This window comes from Falco peregrinus, chromosome 10, assembly GCF_023634155.1.
Source record: "Falco peregrinus isolate bFalPer1 chromosome 10, bFalPer1.pri, whole genome shotgun sequence".
NCBI lineage: Eukaryota > Metazoa > Chordata > Aves > Falconiformes > Falconidae > Falco > Falco peregrinus.
The window spans coordinates 16057747-16075397 of NC_073730.1; the positions used below are offsets into that span (position 1 = coordinate 16057747).

Here is a 17651-nt window from a genome sequence, read left to right on the forward strand (position 1 = left end):
AGGTGGCCAACAGGGCTCACCCAGAGAGAAAGGCGAGCCGAGCGCTAGCGGCCAGGCACGCGTGTCTGCGGGCTCTCCCCCGCCCGTGGCCGCGCCGGGAGCTGCAGCGGGGCGCAGGCTGCCCGCAGGCGCAGGGTGGGGGGCTCCGCGCGGAACGCGCTCTCCCCGCGGCCGCAGCCTTTGTTTCTCGCTGGGAAAATCCCTTGAGAGCAAACCCCATCCGCCGCACACGCCGCAGCCGCAGTTCGGACTTTGCCGGGCCGCTGGAGCCTGTTTTGCGGGCGCCAGCCGCCCCTGTGCGGCCCCTGTCCCGCAGCGCGCCCGGCGGTGCCCAGCCCCCTCCCGGCGGCGGCGCGGGCTGCGCCTGGCGCTGAGGCGGCGGCACCGCGGCCGTGCGGAGCCCCCCGCCGGCTGGCTGCGGGAGGGCGGATCCGCCTGCCCGCGTCCCGCCGGCCACCGTGCGGCCCATCGGCCCGATCCCGCCGGGCCGCGTCCCCGCCCCGCACCGTGCGGGCGGCCGCGCTGCCCCGGTGCCGCGGGAGGGGGGCGGGCCCCGCGCAGAGCCCCGCCCAGCGGCGCGCGGCCGGCCAACGGCGGCCCCCGGCCGTGGGGGGGCGGTGCCGGGAGCGGCGGCGACCCTGGGGGCGGCGGCGCGGTCCGCGCGGTGGGGAGGGCGCTCCATGGGCAGCGGGCCGGGTGTGCGGAGGGCCCGCGGCGGCCCGGCTGCTGCCTGCGCTCGGTCGCCGCGCTCCGGTAAGGGCTGTCGCTGGCGGAGCTGGGACGCGCCGCGGCGGGCGAGGCGGGGGGGAGGGGGCGTCGCCTGTTGCCGCCGGGAGGAGCCGCGAGTGAGCGCGGGGCAGGGCGGCCGCGAGCGGACGGGGGAGCGGGGGCTGCCGGAGGGCCAGGCGCCCCCTTCCCGCGCCCGTCGGGGCCCCGGTGCGGGCGTCGCCCCTCCGGGCACACCTCAGCGGCCGGCGGGCTCGGCGGAGCGGTACCGGGCGGCGGCGGGCCCGCCCCGCCCCTCACGCGGTCTCCCGGTGGCGCCCCCGCGGCCTCTGCCCGCTACCTGCCGCGCCGGGCGGCCGTGGGGAGCGCGGCGGCGGAGGCCGGGCGGCGGCGGGAATGCGCGGCGGGGGCAGGGCGGGGCCCCGACCCCTGCCTGGGGTGTACGGGAGCGGCCCTGCCCGCGGCCACGGGGCTGGCGGCGGCCGAGAGACGTGGCCCCTTCGGGAGCGTCTTCTCCCCCCGCCCCGCCGGGGAAATTGTGCTGGGAGAGCAAATTTCTGGAATATCTGGCGCTTTTACTTTTTTTTTTTCCTTTTTTCTGTCGGGACTGGCAATGGCTCGCTCTTAACCAGAGGAGTCTGGAGGCGGTTATAGAAAAGCTGGTGGACGCTTCTCGTTTTGGAAGCCAGCGTCTCCTGAAGAAATATGAAACACGTCCCAGTAATGAAAGGCATGTGTGCTGTGAGGGAGCCCCCCGCCCCCGCGGGCGGAAGGGTTAATCCTTGCGAGGGAAAGGTGCTTGTGCCGAGCTGCAGCCCTGCTTCTGCAGGCGCTGTGCAGTAAAGGCTTCTCTCCAGATTTCCCCCATTCGGAACCCTTTGGCGTAACTTCGGTAGTTTTCAAAGCGGTGGTATTAGGGTGCTCTTTGTTGCTCATCTGAATTAAAAAAAATAAAAATAAATAAATGCAGTGGTTCTAAAGGTGGCATGAGAAGTGCGGACTTGCTACGGGAACAGGTCTAACACATCGTGCTGCTTAGAATTGATTCTGAAGCTGGCCAGACTTAAAAGAGGCATGCCTTTTAAATAATATGAAAATCTCTGTCCCGATATAAATAGATATCACGCTTGTTAAAAGGAGAGAGGGTTATGTGGCTGTTTTTGCTGTAATTGCAAGGCGGAACTGCAAAGTAGCTTTGTAGCCATGAGAATTACATGTGGGAGCAGAAGAAACTTACTTAAACATTATGTTTAATGTAAACCTCACTTCAGTCTATTTGAGGTGTTTGGAATTGCTTAGTTATCTGCAATATTTATATGGTCTCATGTGTGCTCTTATAGGTACTGACTTTAAACAGTAAACAGAAATTAAAGCAGTTAATTTGCGTTAAATTCTGAAGTTTTCTTCCCCCTCCCCCAGCACAGTCTCGGGAAGCCCTGCCAGATTAATTACAAAAACAACTGCTGTGACCACGTTTCCTCAGATATTTTTAAATTGCAAAGTGAAATAAAGCAGCAATAATGGAAAAATAATTGAAGTGCATTAGAACAAAGCCTGTTGAAATACATAGCGGGAGTGTTTATGATGTTAAAGGTTCTACATCTTCAGTTGGTCTAAAAAATTGCAAACATATGCAAGATGACCTGTTTCAGCCTGCGTTTTTAGTTTAGAAGTAATAACTTTTATTTTTTGCTAAAAATAGTCGAATTTGGGATTTTGCTGCAGATATGTCTGCAACCCCAGTTAACTTTTTAGCTGTCACGTTCCACTTTGGGGTTTTTTTCCCTGTAGTGTTTACCATATAGTGTAAACATCGAGAATTTCTCCTGGTGTTGAGAGAATAATAGCAGGCATTGTGTGAGCTGCTGGAACCATACCTGACTCTGCCACCTGGAGTTTGCTGCTTTGAAATGAATCGCTTAACCTGACATGGGGAAGTCTGCAGTAGCATTCTTTTTTTTTTTTTTTTTTTTTTTTTTTTTTCTGAACGAAAGGAATGCAGGTAGTTGCTTAGTTAGACCAGTATCATCTCCCCCAAATCTGTGCATTTCTGTGGTGGGACTTTTAAGGTGTACTAAAGCAGAGAACACCCTTCAAGATAACTGCACTGAGACTTGCAGATGAACTTTGATTCTAAAATATTTTTAAATCTTTTCACTTTTCTATGTCTTTCTTTTGATTGCCTTCCATATTAAAAAATAGCAGGCTGAAAAAGCCCATATAAGTTCTTTCAGGATGTTTTCCTTTCTGAGACAAACTGTGATAAGCCACAGTTTCTTGCTCGGCACAATCTACACAAAGAAAATTCATCCTATCAGATCAAGGCTGTCTATTATCTTAAGAGACAGGATGCGAACAGAGCTTGGTGGTTGATGCGAGCAGGGATATTGCTTATGGTCTATATCACATCAAGTGTTTTTGCAGTTGTATTCAGTCGTAGTACATCTAATGGTAAAGAGCAAGTCTCGAGGTAAATGTAAAAAAACATGTTTCTTAAGCTTCCAGAATAAATATTCAGGGAAGAAGCTTTTCTCATGAAATGAGTGTGCATCATAATTAGCTTTTGAAATTATTTCTGCATACCATTGATTTTTATGCACACTGTATCTGCTGTACGAATTTAAATAACTTCAAATAGTCAAAAACCTTTATAATACTTCAGTTAAGCATTGTAATGTAAAGCAGTATCATCTCAAAAGAAGTTTTGGATCATGTCAGTACAAAAGTATTACATAATGTGTATTTCTACATTAATGAGCTTTTTTCTTTCTCTTCCATCTCCTTCTCTCCCCTTAATTTTTAAGGGTTTCATCTTTGGCTTGTCAAATGGACAGTAAGCAACACTGAGTGTTAACCGTGAGAGCTCTATAAGCACAGCGGCTGCTGGGATGTTGCGACAGAACGGTGGAAGTAACAAGCGTGGTTTGGGATTAGCCCGACTGTCTACCTCCAACTTCTTCACCATCTCTAATTCAGGAAATTGGGGAATGGGGCGCAGCACCAAGAGCAGCTCTCTGAGCAGCATTAGCTCCAACTCTGACTGCTATGATAATCCTGTTGTGGATCCGGAATACATCATGCAACTGGTGAATGATGTCAGAAAATTTGCAGATGTGCTACTCTATTTGAAGGAAGCCATTCTTTCAGAAGGTGTGTCAGTTGTTCTTAATTCTTAGACTTTCTGAAATTGTCACAACTCCATTCATATGCCTTTACTGTGGTTATTCGCCCTTGCCCTTTACCTTCCCCCTTTATCCTCCCTTTCTTCCCCCTTCCCCTCCCCCAGCGTGATGTTTACGGGAAATGGTGGTAGTTTGGGTTCTCTATTTCCTCATCAGAACACTGTGCAATCTGTTTCATAATCATAACAAGGGAAAATAGGCTTTTAGCAGACTGTCTAGGCCGCTGCTAGAAGCTGGTGAGACCATCCCCTAATTCGTTTTTAACCACCTGAATGTTTTTTATAATTCCAAAGAGTTCTGTTAATATTTTGGGTATGTTTGAGTATTCTAGGCTGTTTTGGTTTGGGTTTTGAAAGTCTTATATGCCAGCAGTTTGAGTTTTAAGGTAAATTGTAACTCGTAGCACTTTCTTCCTCTACGAGGTAAGTGTTTACCATCTTCTGCCAGCAGGTGGAAACTGCAAATTTTCTTGCTTATGGGGAGTGTATGTTATTGTGTGTTGCTGCTCCTTTAGGGAAATGTATTAGTCCATTTTTGGTCATCAGCAGGAAAGCTTTTTATTATATTTCTACAGAAATGTAGAATTACAGTGTTAATAGCTGAAATGACATCCAGAGCAGTTTCGTACAAGATGGCCTGAGGGCTGAGCATTTGTGTTTCAGGTGAGTCTGCACACAGCTGAAATACCTCGGCCAAAAGGTGTGAGCAAATTTTAACAGAACAATAATTTCAGACTAGTGGTCACTTTGTGTCCATAGTGGTTTTCCTGAGCACACAAGATAAGCAGAGTTGCTTGTGAGGTGGGATGTCTGGTGCCTACTAACACTGAAATGGGCATCCTGTAGGAAGGGACTATCAAAATAATGAAGTGTTGCAGTTGCTACGCAGCAGTTGTTAATTAGGGTTCAGTTTAAAACTTTGGACTCAGAAGATCTGAAAAACTAATATGAAAGATAGGAATTGTCATCTTGTTTTATGCTATGTTATGGAATTAATTGGTGAAACAGTGTTGTTCATTTAAAGGATTGTTAATTTATAAAGGAGAGATGTTTGTTTTCCACAGTTGGGAGTGTTCTTTTTTTACCTCTGTCCACAAAAGTGTCTCATAATATAGTGAATTCTGTGATATTGGACTTGCTTGCTGCTGGATGGAGACAACCTCCTAGAAGCTGCATAGTTTGGATTGCTTTTTTCTATCTTATTTGTCTTTGGAAGTGTTTACAGTTGTCTGACCAAAAATTAACGAAAACTTACTAAAGTGATTGGGCGGATTTCTTCCATGTAAAATTCTGGCTTGTAATGCTTGTAGAGTACCCCCATCCTGAAATTAGTTATATGAATTATTCCAAGGTGGAATCAATTGCAGGGATAGGAAATCAGTTCTTTCCTTTTTGGACAGCATTTATCTATTAACTTGATGTAGATTTTATTGAATAGTAAAACTTTGCTCTGAAGTTTATGAAATGAGAACTAAAAATGAATTTAGCTAGTAGCTACAAAAAATAATTTTGATGCGTATACGTTGCGTATATCTACAAGCAATTCAGAGGTGGCAAATGTAAGTGGTGCAGTGGGCTTGCAGCACTGAGCTGTTGTATTTGCCTGGCAAATGTTCCTAGAGCCTGCTGTAGGTCTTTCAGCTTCTGACCACTATTCCCTCAGCTTCTACATCTACTGTTAGTCGTCGTATTGCTGCTTTGGCAGACCTGTCTAAACTCCCTTTGTGTGCACAGTGGCTTCAGTCTCGACACACAGCTCCCTTTTAGCCAGGGCTGGCCAGTCTGCTGCTGGGGTCTGCATCAGTAGGTAGGCTGGTTCCAGTGGGTGCGTGCCGTGCATTTTGTACTGATGGTTATATTCCCTGCTGTTCTTATCTGAGCTGCCTTGGAAGAGCCTAACAGTTACTCACCTACAGTTCACTTCACATTCTCCTGATGTAGTGATACTATCTTGGATGAAAAATCTAAGCTGTTTTGGATTGTAACCTGTATTCATGTCTAAACTAGATTGTAAGTGCCTTTGCCTTATAGACTGTGTTTTGTGCAGTACCAATGCAAGTCAATATGTAACCCGAAAAATAAGCTGAGATCTCTTTTAAGGGCAGTGTTATATAACTAGTTTTCTGTAGACTTAAAGGCTATTGCTCTTTGCTTTACTTATACTAATATAATTTTATTTCTTAGAGTAGTCTCATTGTCATAATGCTGAATAAATTTTGGCTACAACTTTTCAGTAAAGGTAAACCCAGGATTGTAACGTTATTTTCAGACTCTCACCTAACAATGTTGTATAAACTAAAATCTAAAACACTTGGGATCTCCTTGCTTGGCACCAAGTAAGAAACTTGTTTCTTAATGATACTTCACATAAAAACCCCAAAACATCTCCACCCTCCACCCACCTCCCAACCCACCCCCCAAACAGCCCACTCCAGACCCACAAACAAAAAACCCTCTGAATATAACTGCAGAGATGAAAGGTTTGTCAGCTGTTTGGACATGAGGGAGCTGCAGTTGCCTCTTGTGTGGAATGAAAAAACATCTGTTCCATACACTTCAGTTCTTGCTGTGTTTTTTTAAATTCCCTTTTGAATGTAGGCATTGTGCTCACTGGATATAACTATCAGTTATTGGCAATCCAACTTGAGGCATAAGATCAAGATACTTTATCAATGTCCTCGTTAAAGAAGAGGTCTGAGCATTTTTTGAACCCACATCAATGAATGTAGTGCTGTTTCGCAAGAAATTTTTTATTTCATTCTACTTGATGACAGGCTGAACTTGTAGGGGTTGAAATGCAGAGTTAGCGCAACAGTCTCCTGGTACAGTTTTCAGTTAAATTTCCAGATGAGTAGAATTGTATCATATGGCTGATATTAGTGAGGATCGTTGCATTATCATCATCTTTTTGATGACTGAAAGGTCATCTTCATTTGTAGCATTTGTACTTTCTGAGGTCAGAGATAATTGAAATACGTTGAGAAGACTGAAAATAAGTCAATCACCTTTCTGATAAGAAGAAAATTAAAACAGTTTCTCAGAAATCTCTGCCTGGAAGCCCATACTTGAGACTGTATGTTGAATTAATATCTCGAAGACTCAGATCATTGCCTGCAATCTGTGCTACTCTTAAGACTGTTCATTTCAGTTTTCAGCTTTTTTGATGGCATTCTGTACTCTTCATGTAACTTGGGTTTAGTTGTTATTTCTCTTTTAATGTACACCTGAAGTACAAACTATTAAGACATAGTGGCTTGAAAGGTGGTGAGTTTTGTCTGTGTTTTGCGTTCCAGTAATAACTTTTTAGCTATAGGTTGAGAGTGTGAGATTAATTGTTGCCTTCAGCTTGCGCTCCTCTTGGAAAACTAGGACATGCAGTGAAGTACAATCTAAAGGCTGGATCGATCTGTGATCTTCAGAGGTAGTGGCACTCCAGAAGTAGATTCCATGGTAGAAAATGTTTTGGGGTGTGAGAAGTTGTTTGCCTCCCACAGAGACTTGCTGAGGGCTTAACAGCCTGGCAGTAGTATTGAAAATTCAGAAGTATTTAAAGCGTGTGAGGCATACTTAAGGTAAATCCTGTAACTAGAAGAGGTTAATTCTTGTTCCAAAGCAGGGGTTTAACGGGTCTACAAGTAAGCACTGTTGAATTTTGAGGCTGGGTGACTTCCACATGCACAATATGGCCTCCTGGAGGACAGGAGATAGGGGGCAACTGCTATATACTGTCCTATCTTTTCAAAAGGTAAGAATGCCTATACCTCATAGAAATTGTATAGAAAGCACGTAAGCCACTCTTGTGGACAAACCGTGCAGGAGCCACCTAGCCACCTCTTCTATTAGAGAATTCATCAGTTCAAAAAAACTATTGCTTATTGCATAGATATGCAAAGTTGAGACCCTATTGAAGAAAATAGGTATCTATGTATGAGATTGGTGACACAATCCGTGTGCTGTTACGGCATATAATAAATTCCACTGTTGCTTTAAGCAAATGGTGCCACTGTGTGGTCTTTGCTCAAATCAGATTCATTTACTCAGGTTTAAAAGGACCATACAGAAGAATATTTAAGACATGATCTGAGTTCCTAATTAGAAGGTATTTTTACTCAGTGTTTCACGTTTAAACAGTAAATAGTAGCTTTTACTTGTTTCACATCAGAGATGAGGGAAACATTCCTGTTTCTCTGGTTTGAACATAGTTAGCTACTAGTTTTGTGTCATCTGCTATTTGTTATTTTTTAAGGAATGTAATGTATGCTTCATACTGTAAGGTTTGCCCTTGGGACTGTGGGAAAAATTGTGTTACATTATGAATAGCTGTAAGGGTAAAATTTGCATGTGGTTTAAAAGTGCAGGAGTAATTATATTTTAATATATAAGCTTCTTGACTGTACTTTAGCATATATTTTGGAATTATTGCTTGCTTTATCACAAACTTTGAAGTAGTCTTCAAAGTGTGATATTGTGTGCTTCATGTGGGTAATTCTGCATCCTTTTCATGAGCAAAACCTCTTTTCCTCAAGTTCATCTTATCTTCAACTAATGTTAATTGTAGCTTATTCTTAAATGTTGATACACAATTTTTTCCAGGTATTGTAGAAAACGGAATAGCAAGATGAAGTTCTTACCTTTCATTGTAGATTTGTCCTTGAGGATCAGATTTTGCTGTCTGGATTCCTAGAGTTTGAGACCATATTTTTTTTTTTTTTTTTCCTTTATTTTAAACTAAAGCAGAGGTAAAAATACTGGTGAAGCTGGATGGCCTGGTCATGAATGTTTTCATCCTCTTTATAGTAGCACCAATACTTTCAAAAGGATCAGGAATGCTGCCTAACTTGAAACGTATCAGGTCCTTATTTTTGAAGGATAAGATATTCAGCCCAGTGAGACAATTTTAAAGGTGTGTCAGGTTAAATAGTTTCCTCAAAATAAGGAACTTGTAATCTGCAGTGACTTCAAAACATTGTTCTAGCACCTTGAAGACTGGTATTAATTGCATGCTATGCTAAAAGCCAGAAGCTCTCTACTGAATATAGTGCCCAAGGGTCAAAGATGAATGATTTCTCTTTAGCCCTTCCAGGCCTGATAATATGTGCTTTTTTAGTACCGTCCATATTTTCAGTATGATTAACACATTGTAGTATTTTTAGCATTTGACTTCTATTTCTTTATTTTCTTACAGGGTAAAATATTACTGTCCTTTTTTTGAGGTAGTATTTTTTGAAGTCAGTTTGCCCTGTTTTGCTAGGGAAATCTGAAGTTCATTAACTATTGCAGTGAAGATTACAGATTGAAATTATGATAATTTATAATGCGAAGTATAATTTTGCTGTTTGTTCTTTATTCCCATTTTGATGTCTCTCAATGAAAGGTGCTGTCTTTGATACACCTTAAACTGGATGTATTTACCTGTCTAATGACACCTCATAGTACAAACGCCTGATAGGTGGCAAACTGCTCTAAACAAGGATCTGATACTGTTTGTCTTGCTTTTCAACAGTCTCTGGAAGGAATGTTTTGGGGGTGGGGGTGCTGTAGTTGTTTTTTTTGAGGGCAGTTGGACTGATTTCTTTTTTTGTGGAAGGTGATGCAGGTTTTCTCTTGATAGTATTTTCTGTCCTAAATAAAAAACCTTTATGGGAGAAGGGAAAGTAAAATGCTGTCAGGGCAGCTGACTTCCAGGGACCGTGAGAACGTAGTGATTACCAAATGTGTAAACAATCTGCTTGTGAATTGATTAAATGACCTTCAAGAACCCTTGGAAAAAGGCAGAGGAATTCATTTAAAGCATAGCGCATTGTTTCTTTTATTCCACATAGCACAAAAAAAGGGGAAAACAAACTGTCTAGTAGATAATAAATCCTATTATAGAAATCACAACATTTGAGGATGTTGACAGATAGTCTGGAGTAGAATTTTAATGTTAATAACTTCCAGGATCTACTGAAGTGTTACATACTTGTAATACCTGAAGAATAATTCTGTAACTTGCTATTAAAATACAACCCTTTTTGTGCTTTGTAGCTCTACTCAGGCTTGGTCCACAAGGAACTAACTGCATGTTTTAAATGTATTAGCCTGTAATAACATTGCTCATCCTCTTGCTGAGTCAAATAAGGTGTTAAGAGGTGAATTCTGACAATTTGTATTTGCTGCTTTGGATATTGCTGTTCCCATAGCAGAGTTGGCAGAAGTGACGTGAGCCATAGTAGCAGGGAAGCCAGGACTAAACCAGGCTGGGGCCAGTGTCAGGCAGCTGGAAAGGAGCAATTTATGAAGGCGCTGCTGCAGAAATTACAGGTTTTTCTTCCCTACTAACAGCTGAATTGATGGTACAGTTCTGTAACTGCTGAAAATATGTAAGATACGTCTAAAATTGTTGTTTTCTTATTATAAAGCTTGTTATGTTTAGGTCTGTGTTTTAAATGTGCTAATAGTGTATTTCCACAGCAGCTTAGAGAAGAAACTTAAGTGTGAGTTGCTGTGATCTCACCACTCCTTCCAGGCACTGGCAGTAGTTCTTCGGTGATTGCGTATCAAGCCAGTTCTGGGGGCAGATCTGCCTGAAAACTACTCCTAGGAAGAAGGGAGCTAGTTTTCAGCCAGATTAGTTCCATGCGCTGACTGTAAGGTTGTACAGCAGAAGAGGGAGAAGGCGGCTGGCAAAGTAACAAGTGACCAGAGGTTAAAATGGAACAACAACCTATGGAGGAGGATCTGGATGGAGTTGGTGTGGCACTCTACTCTGGCATCACTGCATCCACTGCTAAACCCTGTACCAATTCTTTTTGTCTCCTCTGCTGAATGCAAAATTTGACTGGGATATATGAAGGAAAGGGGTGGGGGGGGGTAGGGGTGGTGGTGGAGGAGGGAATGGAGAGAACAGCAAGCAGAAAATGCCCTTTGATGGCAAATTAATCAGCTTTCTTAGCTCTGAGCTTTTGGCATACTTGAATTCAACAGTCATCTTTTAAACTTACCTTCCTAAAATGTGCTTCTTATATGCAAAGACATATGTGCTTCCAGTCTTTCTGACCTGGAAATTCCGTAGTACACCCTTTCACCTATCTCCAAGTAGTAGTCACTTCTAAGTATTGATTCTGCCAATTTGAAATTGAAACTGTTCTTTGACAAATATGAAATAGTCTTTCAAGCAAAGAGATGTAAGAACAAAGGAAATACCTCCTTAAATTTTTTTAACAAGTAAAATTATTGCTAAGAATCCAAAGCCAACGGTAGTGATTTTTACTTTTTTTTAACAGCTACTGATGCTTTTTACAGCAAAAGTCAGAGAGGAAAGTAATAGGCATGTAAACTGCTTCTCTTGGTTGACCACATCAGGCCAGAGACCTCCTGGTCATTTTCCCGTACTTCCCTTACTTTCACGCTGTCCTTCCTTCCTAGTCTCTCTCATGAGCAGAAAGCACTGAGATTTATGGCTGTGAGTCCAGTTCCTGTCCAGTGGCAGATTGCTCAAACTTGAGAGGTTCTGCGAAGAAAGCAGAAGCTTTGTGTACTCCAGAGAACTCTGTCCATAAAGGGCTAGTGAAGCCTGAACGAAGGCAAGCCCACAACAATCCAACAAAGTAGTTCACAGTCAAAGTTTATGGGAGATAGCCATAGTTATGGAACATGGTTTTCCTCAAAAATGTTACACTTAAGCTGGGAGAGAGAACTTGCCACCTTTATTTCCATTTCACTGCAGATCATTCCGCAAAGTGGTTTATCCAAGCTTCTTGTTTTCTATGAGCCCACCATCTTGCAGGCTTTTGTTAGGGAGTCTTGGACACTCAGATACTGTGACCACAGAGCCAGAGGAGATGGGCATTTTCTTCTGCTTTGCAGGTTTGCAGTATTAGAGCGCTGCTTAATTAATCTGTAGTCATGGAACAATTCTGCTGTTTCTAGTACTCTGAACAAGCAGAGGAAAAAACCCAACCTCCTCTTGAAGTCCAGTTCAAGCAAAGCTGTGCTCTTCATAGTCAAAGTGTAAGCTGCCTGTTAAATGCAGGTTGCTAACATTGGATAGTAAATGCTGTTTCTTCAGTTTCGGGGAAGACTGAAGTTAAATAATAACTTAGTGGACCAGGAGATAAGTTTGTGGCTGATAGTACTACCCCTCCCCCAGTTGCATACTCCGCATTCCTTCAGAACAAATGTTCACTTGTTGCTATAGTGTCTAAGATCAGCAGTCAGGAGGGGGGTGTGTGTGTCTTGGAGGCCTGTGAGTGTTTAAAATGTAAAATCAACCCTTATGTGCAGTCCGGATATTTTTATTGACTTAATTAGCATCTCTCTCTTTGGGAAAAGTGAACTATTTATAAGAGAACACAGGCATTTTCCATTTTTATGTTGCTTTTGAAGTCCAAAAAAATGTAATACAAGGCAAAACTGCATTCTTCCTCCTTTTGCATTTCTGATGTACAAAAGAATCTCAAAATACTTAGTCTGAGCTAGTTTGTTAATTAGAATTACCTTCACTTTCCATCACAGCAGCTAGACGAATGAAACTGAAATTACAAGATTAGCAAGATGAAAGGTAAGTAGTGAGGAAGAGGATGAATAGTCAGATTTTCATTTTTGAATGTAAATGTAAAGTTAGGCCTTTCAACAACAAACATTCTTCTAATATTGCTTGCAGCTTAAGAAACAGGAACACCTGGACACAAAAACTTGTATCTCTAAGATCTTGGCCCCAACACCTGAAAGATAAGATTTGGTCCATATCCAGGCTGAAGTCTTCTGGTTCTTAACAGCAGTTCCTGTGTACATGTAGGAGCTTTTTTGTTTAGAGAAACCCTTGCCCTAAAATAGTTTCCTACTCTTGGCAAAATGTATTACAGTGTACCCACAAAAATATATATATATATTTTTTCTCTGATGCATCAGTTTATAAAGTTGCAACATAAACTAAGGACATCAATACAAGTATTTTTTCTATGCCTAACAGCATAGAGTTATGAGTTGTGACTGTCATCTTAATGATCTTGACTTCATGAAGATTTCATAGACTAAATCATTCCTTTTCAACCAGTTTCATTGGGAGTGTTTCTTCTTTCTATTTATGTAGCAAGGCCACAGAACTGAAGCTGATTTGTTTCTTAATTCCAAGCAAGTGTTCATCTAATCTGGCAGTTGTGGTGGTTTGGTTATGTTAGGTCTGATGTCTCACATACTGGAGTTAGAACTGCATGGCAAGGGTAGGAGATGGGATACAAAGCCTGGGCTTGATCTTCATAGGTAGCTGTTTCCCGTTTTTAGTGAAAATGGGGATTTTATGGGGGCTTATTCCTTTGTCTCGCTAAAATGCTCCTTTTTATAGAAGATTGAGTGACTCATGTAAGGCTGTAGAAAAGAGTTACGTTTGGGTTAAACATTCATCTTAATGACTTTCATTACAGAGAAGTGTAACTGAAAAACATAGAACTTGAATTTTTTTTTTGTAGAGGCTGTGATGTAGCTGAAGAAAGGTTTTTTTCTTTTTTACCTTTTTTTCCTTGTTTACTGTTTAAAAGTACTTTCTTGGGCTAATTTTTAAAAGTATGTATGTATTCCTATTTACCAGTTGTGGTTCTTTATTTTGGAGACTGTCAACTTAAGACGAAGGTTGGCTTATCATGCCTAACTCTTTAGAGTTGTTCTGTGTTGTGACTGAACTGCTTCAGATACTTGAGCAAGTTCACTTACTGCTTAAATGTGCAGTGACAATGAAATCCCCATTTAAATTTCATGTGATGATGAAAATATATCTAATACAACAAGCAGTAAGAAGCTTTTAAAGGAATTTACAAGACTCTTATTTTGGGGGTTATGGCACACAGTTACATGGTCCTTTTGCTTGTGAAACAGCATTTAAAATGGTTTCATTTGCTTTGGTCCAGAATAATGATCAGAGAATGAATGCTGGAAATTTGCACGCTCACCTTCTTGCATGCCTGTATGCAAAATAACATATGGGCTTTTTTATTTTTTAATGTAAATGCATATTGGGGAATGTATGGGAGAAATAAGAAAGCCTAAGGTTCAAATTCTGATGACTTAAGCAGTTCCAAAGAGCTGCTGTTGTAATACAACATTTTCCCTTTCTCAAATGTATTTATTCTCTGTGCTGTGTTTAAGTTGGGTTCAGGGCCCACAAAGTGGGTGTTGCAGCAGTTCATAATGTTTTTGCTATGCGTACTGTGAATGCTGAAGGGAAAGGAAAGCTCCTATGTTGGAAAGAACAAAGTGTTTCTTCTAAGTCTTGTTATGTTTTAATCCTTTCCTAGTTTTAGGAAACTGCAAGATGTGGAAGGCCTAGTGAGGAAGTTTTAGCTAAGATGCATTGAAAATAACGTCATTGATTAAAATGAATTGCAAGATTGTAGATCAGTAATTTGCAGGAAGTATATTTGTAAGGTGGAGTTAAAGCACAAGTGTGTACCCTCTCTCACCCCATGCCTTTTCAATGAGAGAGGTTTTGACATCTTTAGGATTTGGGGTGAAATTTGGGGTTTGTAGCACAGGATTTCCAAAGGGTGCTTTTTTTCTGAACATTGTATTGAAATTTTTCCAGTTTGTGCAGGTGTGATTGGTTTAAGGCTCTGTGTTGTGAACAAATGTAACATCTCTGTTGATGTTCTAGTTCTGGACTGCAGCTTATTCTTAGCTCTATTTGTAAGATCAGATGTTGCTGAGCTAGTTACGGACAGGGAATTCCTGAAGCATTACCTTGATGACTGCTCAGTGTTCACAGATCCCTATTGCTGTTTTAGTGTTGGTAGTCAGATGAATGGATTCTGTAGTAGGATGCTTAAGTTATTTTGTGTTTCTGGGTTTTTTTTCTGGGGTTTTTTTTTTTCATTAATTCATCGTATATAGGGTACATAAGGTACTTTGTCCTACATGCTACCACAACTATGGAACTAAAAAGCCTGTCCAGAAGTTCTTCAATGCTGACAAGAAGTGGAAAAAATGCTTACTGGAATCACTAATGTGGAGGTGCAGAGAAACAGAAAAGTACTGATCAACACAATGGCCTGTGGTCTCAGCAGACATGTAGGTTAACTACTGCCAGCAGAAGAGCAGTTGAAGGAGGCAGCTTTTTGGAGGGATAGTCCTGTATGTTTTGTGCTTAGTTTGGTAAGGTGCAAGTTGTTTGTCTGAAAGCTTAGTAGTGTACGTGAATTGTGATAGTTGATTGAAGACAGTTTGCAAAGGGCTTTGAGAAAGTGACTGTGATAAATACTTTATGCCAGTGGTGAAGAAGTGGAAACTAACATTAGGATTAAGATTGCAGAGTGGTCTCTGGTATTCATATTTAAGCCCTTGTGTTTAAGAACAAGCAAATATTCAGCAAGGAATAGAGAACTCTTCTTAGGGGTGCAGGTGTTTAGGTGGTGACTAGACATGAGCTTTTAGAGAAGGTGGCTGAAAATTTAATTTAAAAAGAAAGCAGTAGGTCTGGAGTGTATAAATAAATTTGATTCTTAATAATGAAAGAAGCTTGTCATAAACCCAAAACTGTGTGCCATTGGATGAAAAATAATATGCATGGGGCTACTATTCAAATATGTAGTTCACCAAGTTCAGTCTGTTTCTATTAAAACTTTCACATTCTGTAGCTTTTTCTGGCCTGTGCATCCTTTGGTTGGTTGGTGGTGTTTTGTTTAATTTTATTTTTTTAAAATTTAGCAGTAACTAGCTCAAATGACAATTTCAGTGGATCTGGGGGAAACAGCTGTGTAAATCCGGAACCATAAGGCAAACAGATTCCATGGTTTGTCTTTTCCACCTTTCTGTTGCAAAGTATTTGTGAAGAAACTACTCAATTAAAAAAATCATAGTGAGCTGTACAGTGGGTTACTGTTGTCTTTTGGGGTGTACAAGTGTCAGTGTGACATCACTTAATACTGTAATGATGGTCTTTCAGTGTTTTCTCTTCATACGAAATCACCAAAACTGTTTTGGTGTGAAATATCTGATACCAAAACTTTATATGGCAGAGGGGGTTAGCCGTTCCTGGATTTAGAAAGTGGTAAGTTTGTGAAAATACTTCCTCTTGAGCATTCAAATGGTTCATCACTGTCTCACCTGTGCAAGTCATAGAGTCAGGCTTTACTCTCTCGGGTGGTTCTTTCAGCAGGACTTAAATGCTGGACCTTCAAATAATTAATCCTTTATGTTCACCAGTTTTCTAGACAACTAATAGTACTGGCTGCTGCTTTAGTGATTTGAATCCCACTTAAAATCTAAGTTGATTTTGTGTAACTTTTTTTTTCTTTTCATCACCAAAACAGAAATGGGATACTATCATATCCTATAGCAGTTCATAGTTGTGTTTGAAAGATCCTTTAAAAGAAATGCACAAAGGTAATGCATCTTTTGTTTAACACCATATAATCTTATAATCCTGGCTTTGTGTGGTCTTTTGAAATCTAGGTGGGCTGGCAGCAATAAAATAGCTTCTTGGCTGAATCAGTGACTTGGGCTAGAAGTGGAAGGAGCAGCCATGTAGAACTAACCATGTAGTATTTTAGACTAAAAGTAAAATGAGTTAAAGCTTAAGTATTTTTTTTATGATCTCTTGATGTGGGTAAGCAAAGGTTAAATTTATTTTTAATAAATAAAACAAAACTTTCATACTACCTCTTCTGTGTACTAGTTTCATATGGTAAGATCGACTTTCTGGGAATAGTCTTTCCTTTTCCGGCTTATTCTTTTTTTCAGAAATTTATGCTGTGAAAGTTGAATGAGTATTACTTCATATGTTTTCAGAACTTAAACCAATATGCAAGGAACATAGTTGCTTAAAGCATAAAAGTCTTCTCATTTTATTTTAACAGTGTCTTCCATTTGACAGCTGTTCAGTCCAGGGACTACTTTACTAAGTTTTAGTAAAATGTCCTTGAATAAGAAGTAACTAGCATACTACTAAAAGTATAGTTGCTGATCCTGATGGATGTGACTTCCTGGTCAAATGTGACTGACTGGGCTTGCTGAAAATGTATTCATCATAAACAATGTAGCCTTGTGTCCACTTGACAATTTACAGCTCTGACTTAAAACATGTTCTGGAAGTGCTGAAGCATTGTGTTCACCTACAGTTCTTAAACTCCTGGAATACACAGGGAAACTGTATGAACAGGGGCTAAAATGGCCATGTAGTGTGTTCACTGTCATTTGTCAGGAACAGGTAAATAAGGAAACGCCAGCCATTTTCATTGCTGGTTTCTGTTCTTTAAATTATGGGTTAATAAAAGATTAAACTGCATGGCTGAACACATCTAGGTTAGTTGACTGGAATCTCAAGGCTAGTAGAATACAAAAGTTGAAGGAATGTAGCGTACAGCATATTGAAATAGATTAATGAAAAGCTGCATTGTGGTAGGTTTTTTCCAAAAGGCTTCCCCACATACACAAATGGGGAGTTCATCTATGAATTTCAATGTGAAGTAACTGTTCTGCTGATGTCAGTTGGCAAACTGACATAATAAAAATATTTAACTGCTTTCAGTGTAGGCAGAATTGTGAGATTTTGATTATTCTGATGTTTTGCATATACACCACCTATTTTCTTGACTTTTTGAAAATATTTTTTAAGACATCTTGATTTTTATAACTTTTAACTTCTGAAAATTAATCTAGCATTGATTTGACCTATTTGCATAGCAGAGAAGGACTTCTTAGATGAGCTTTGACTTCTAAGTAGTACAGAATTGGCCCATTATTAAAACGGGGTAGGAATGCTTACCCAGTTTAA

General features: G+C 41.3%; 1 protein-coding gene across 3 annotated transcripts in view; it reads left to right on the plus strand.

The window, feature by feature from the left end:
- The first annotated feature begins 622 nt into the window (after nt 1–622).
- The window catches only part of ARHGAP29 (Rho GTPase activating protein 29), a 53442-nt gene continuing 36413 nt past the window's right edge, over nt 623–17651 (plus strand). For all 3 annotated transcript variants that reach the window (XM_055815463.1, XM_055815464.1, XM_055815465.1), the window contains exons 1-2: nt 623–753; nt 3531–3876. In XM_055815463.1, the coding sequence (XP_055671438.1) occupies nt 3615–3876 (262 nt within the window). In that variant the 5' untranslated portion in view covers nt 623–753; nt 3531–3614. The remainder of the gene's footprint in view (nt 754–3530; nt 3877–17651) is intronic.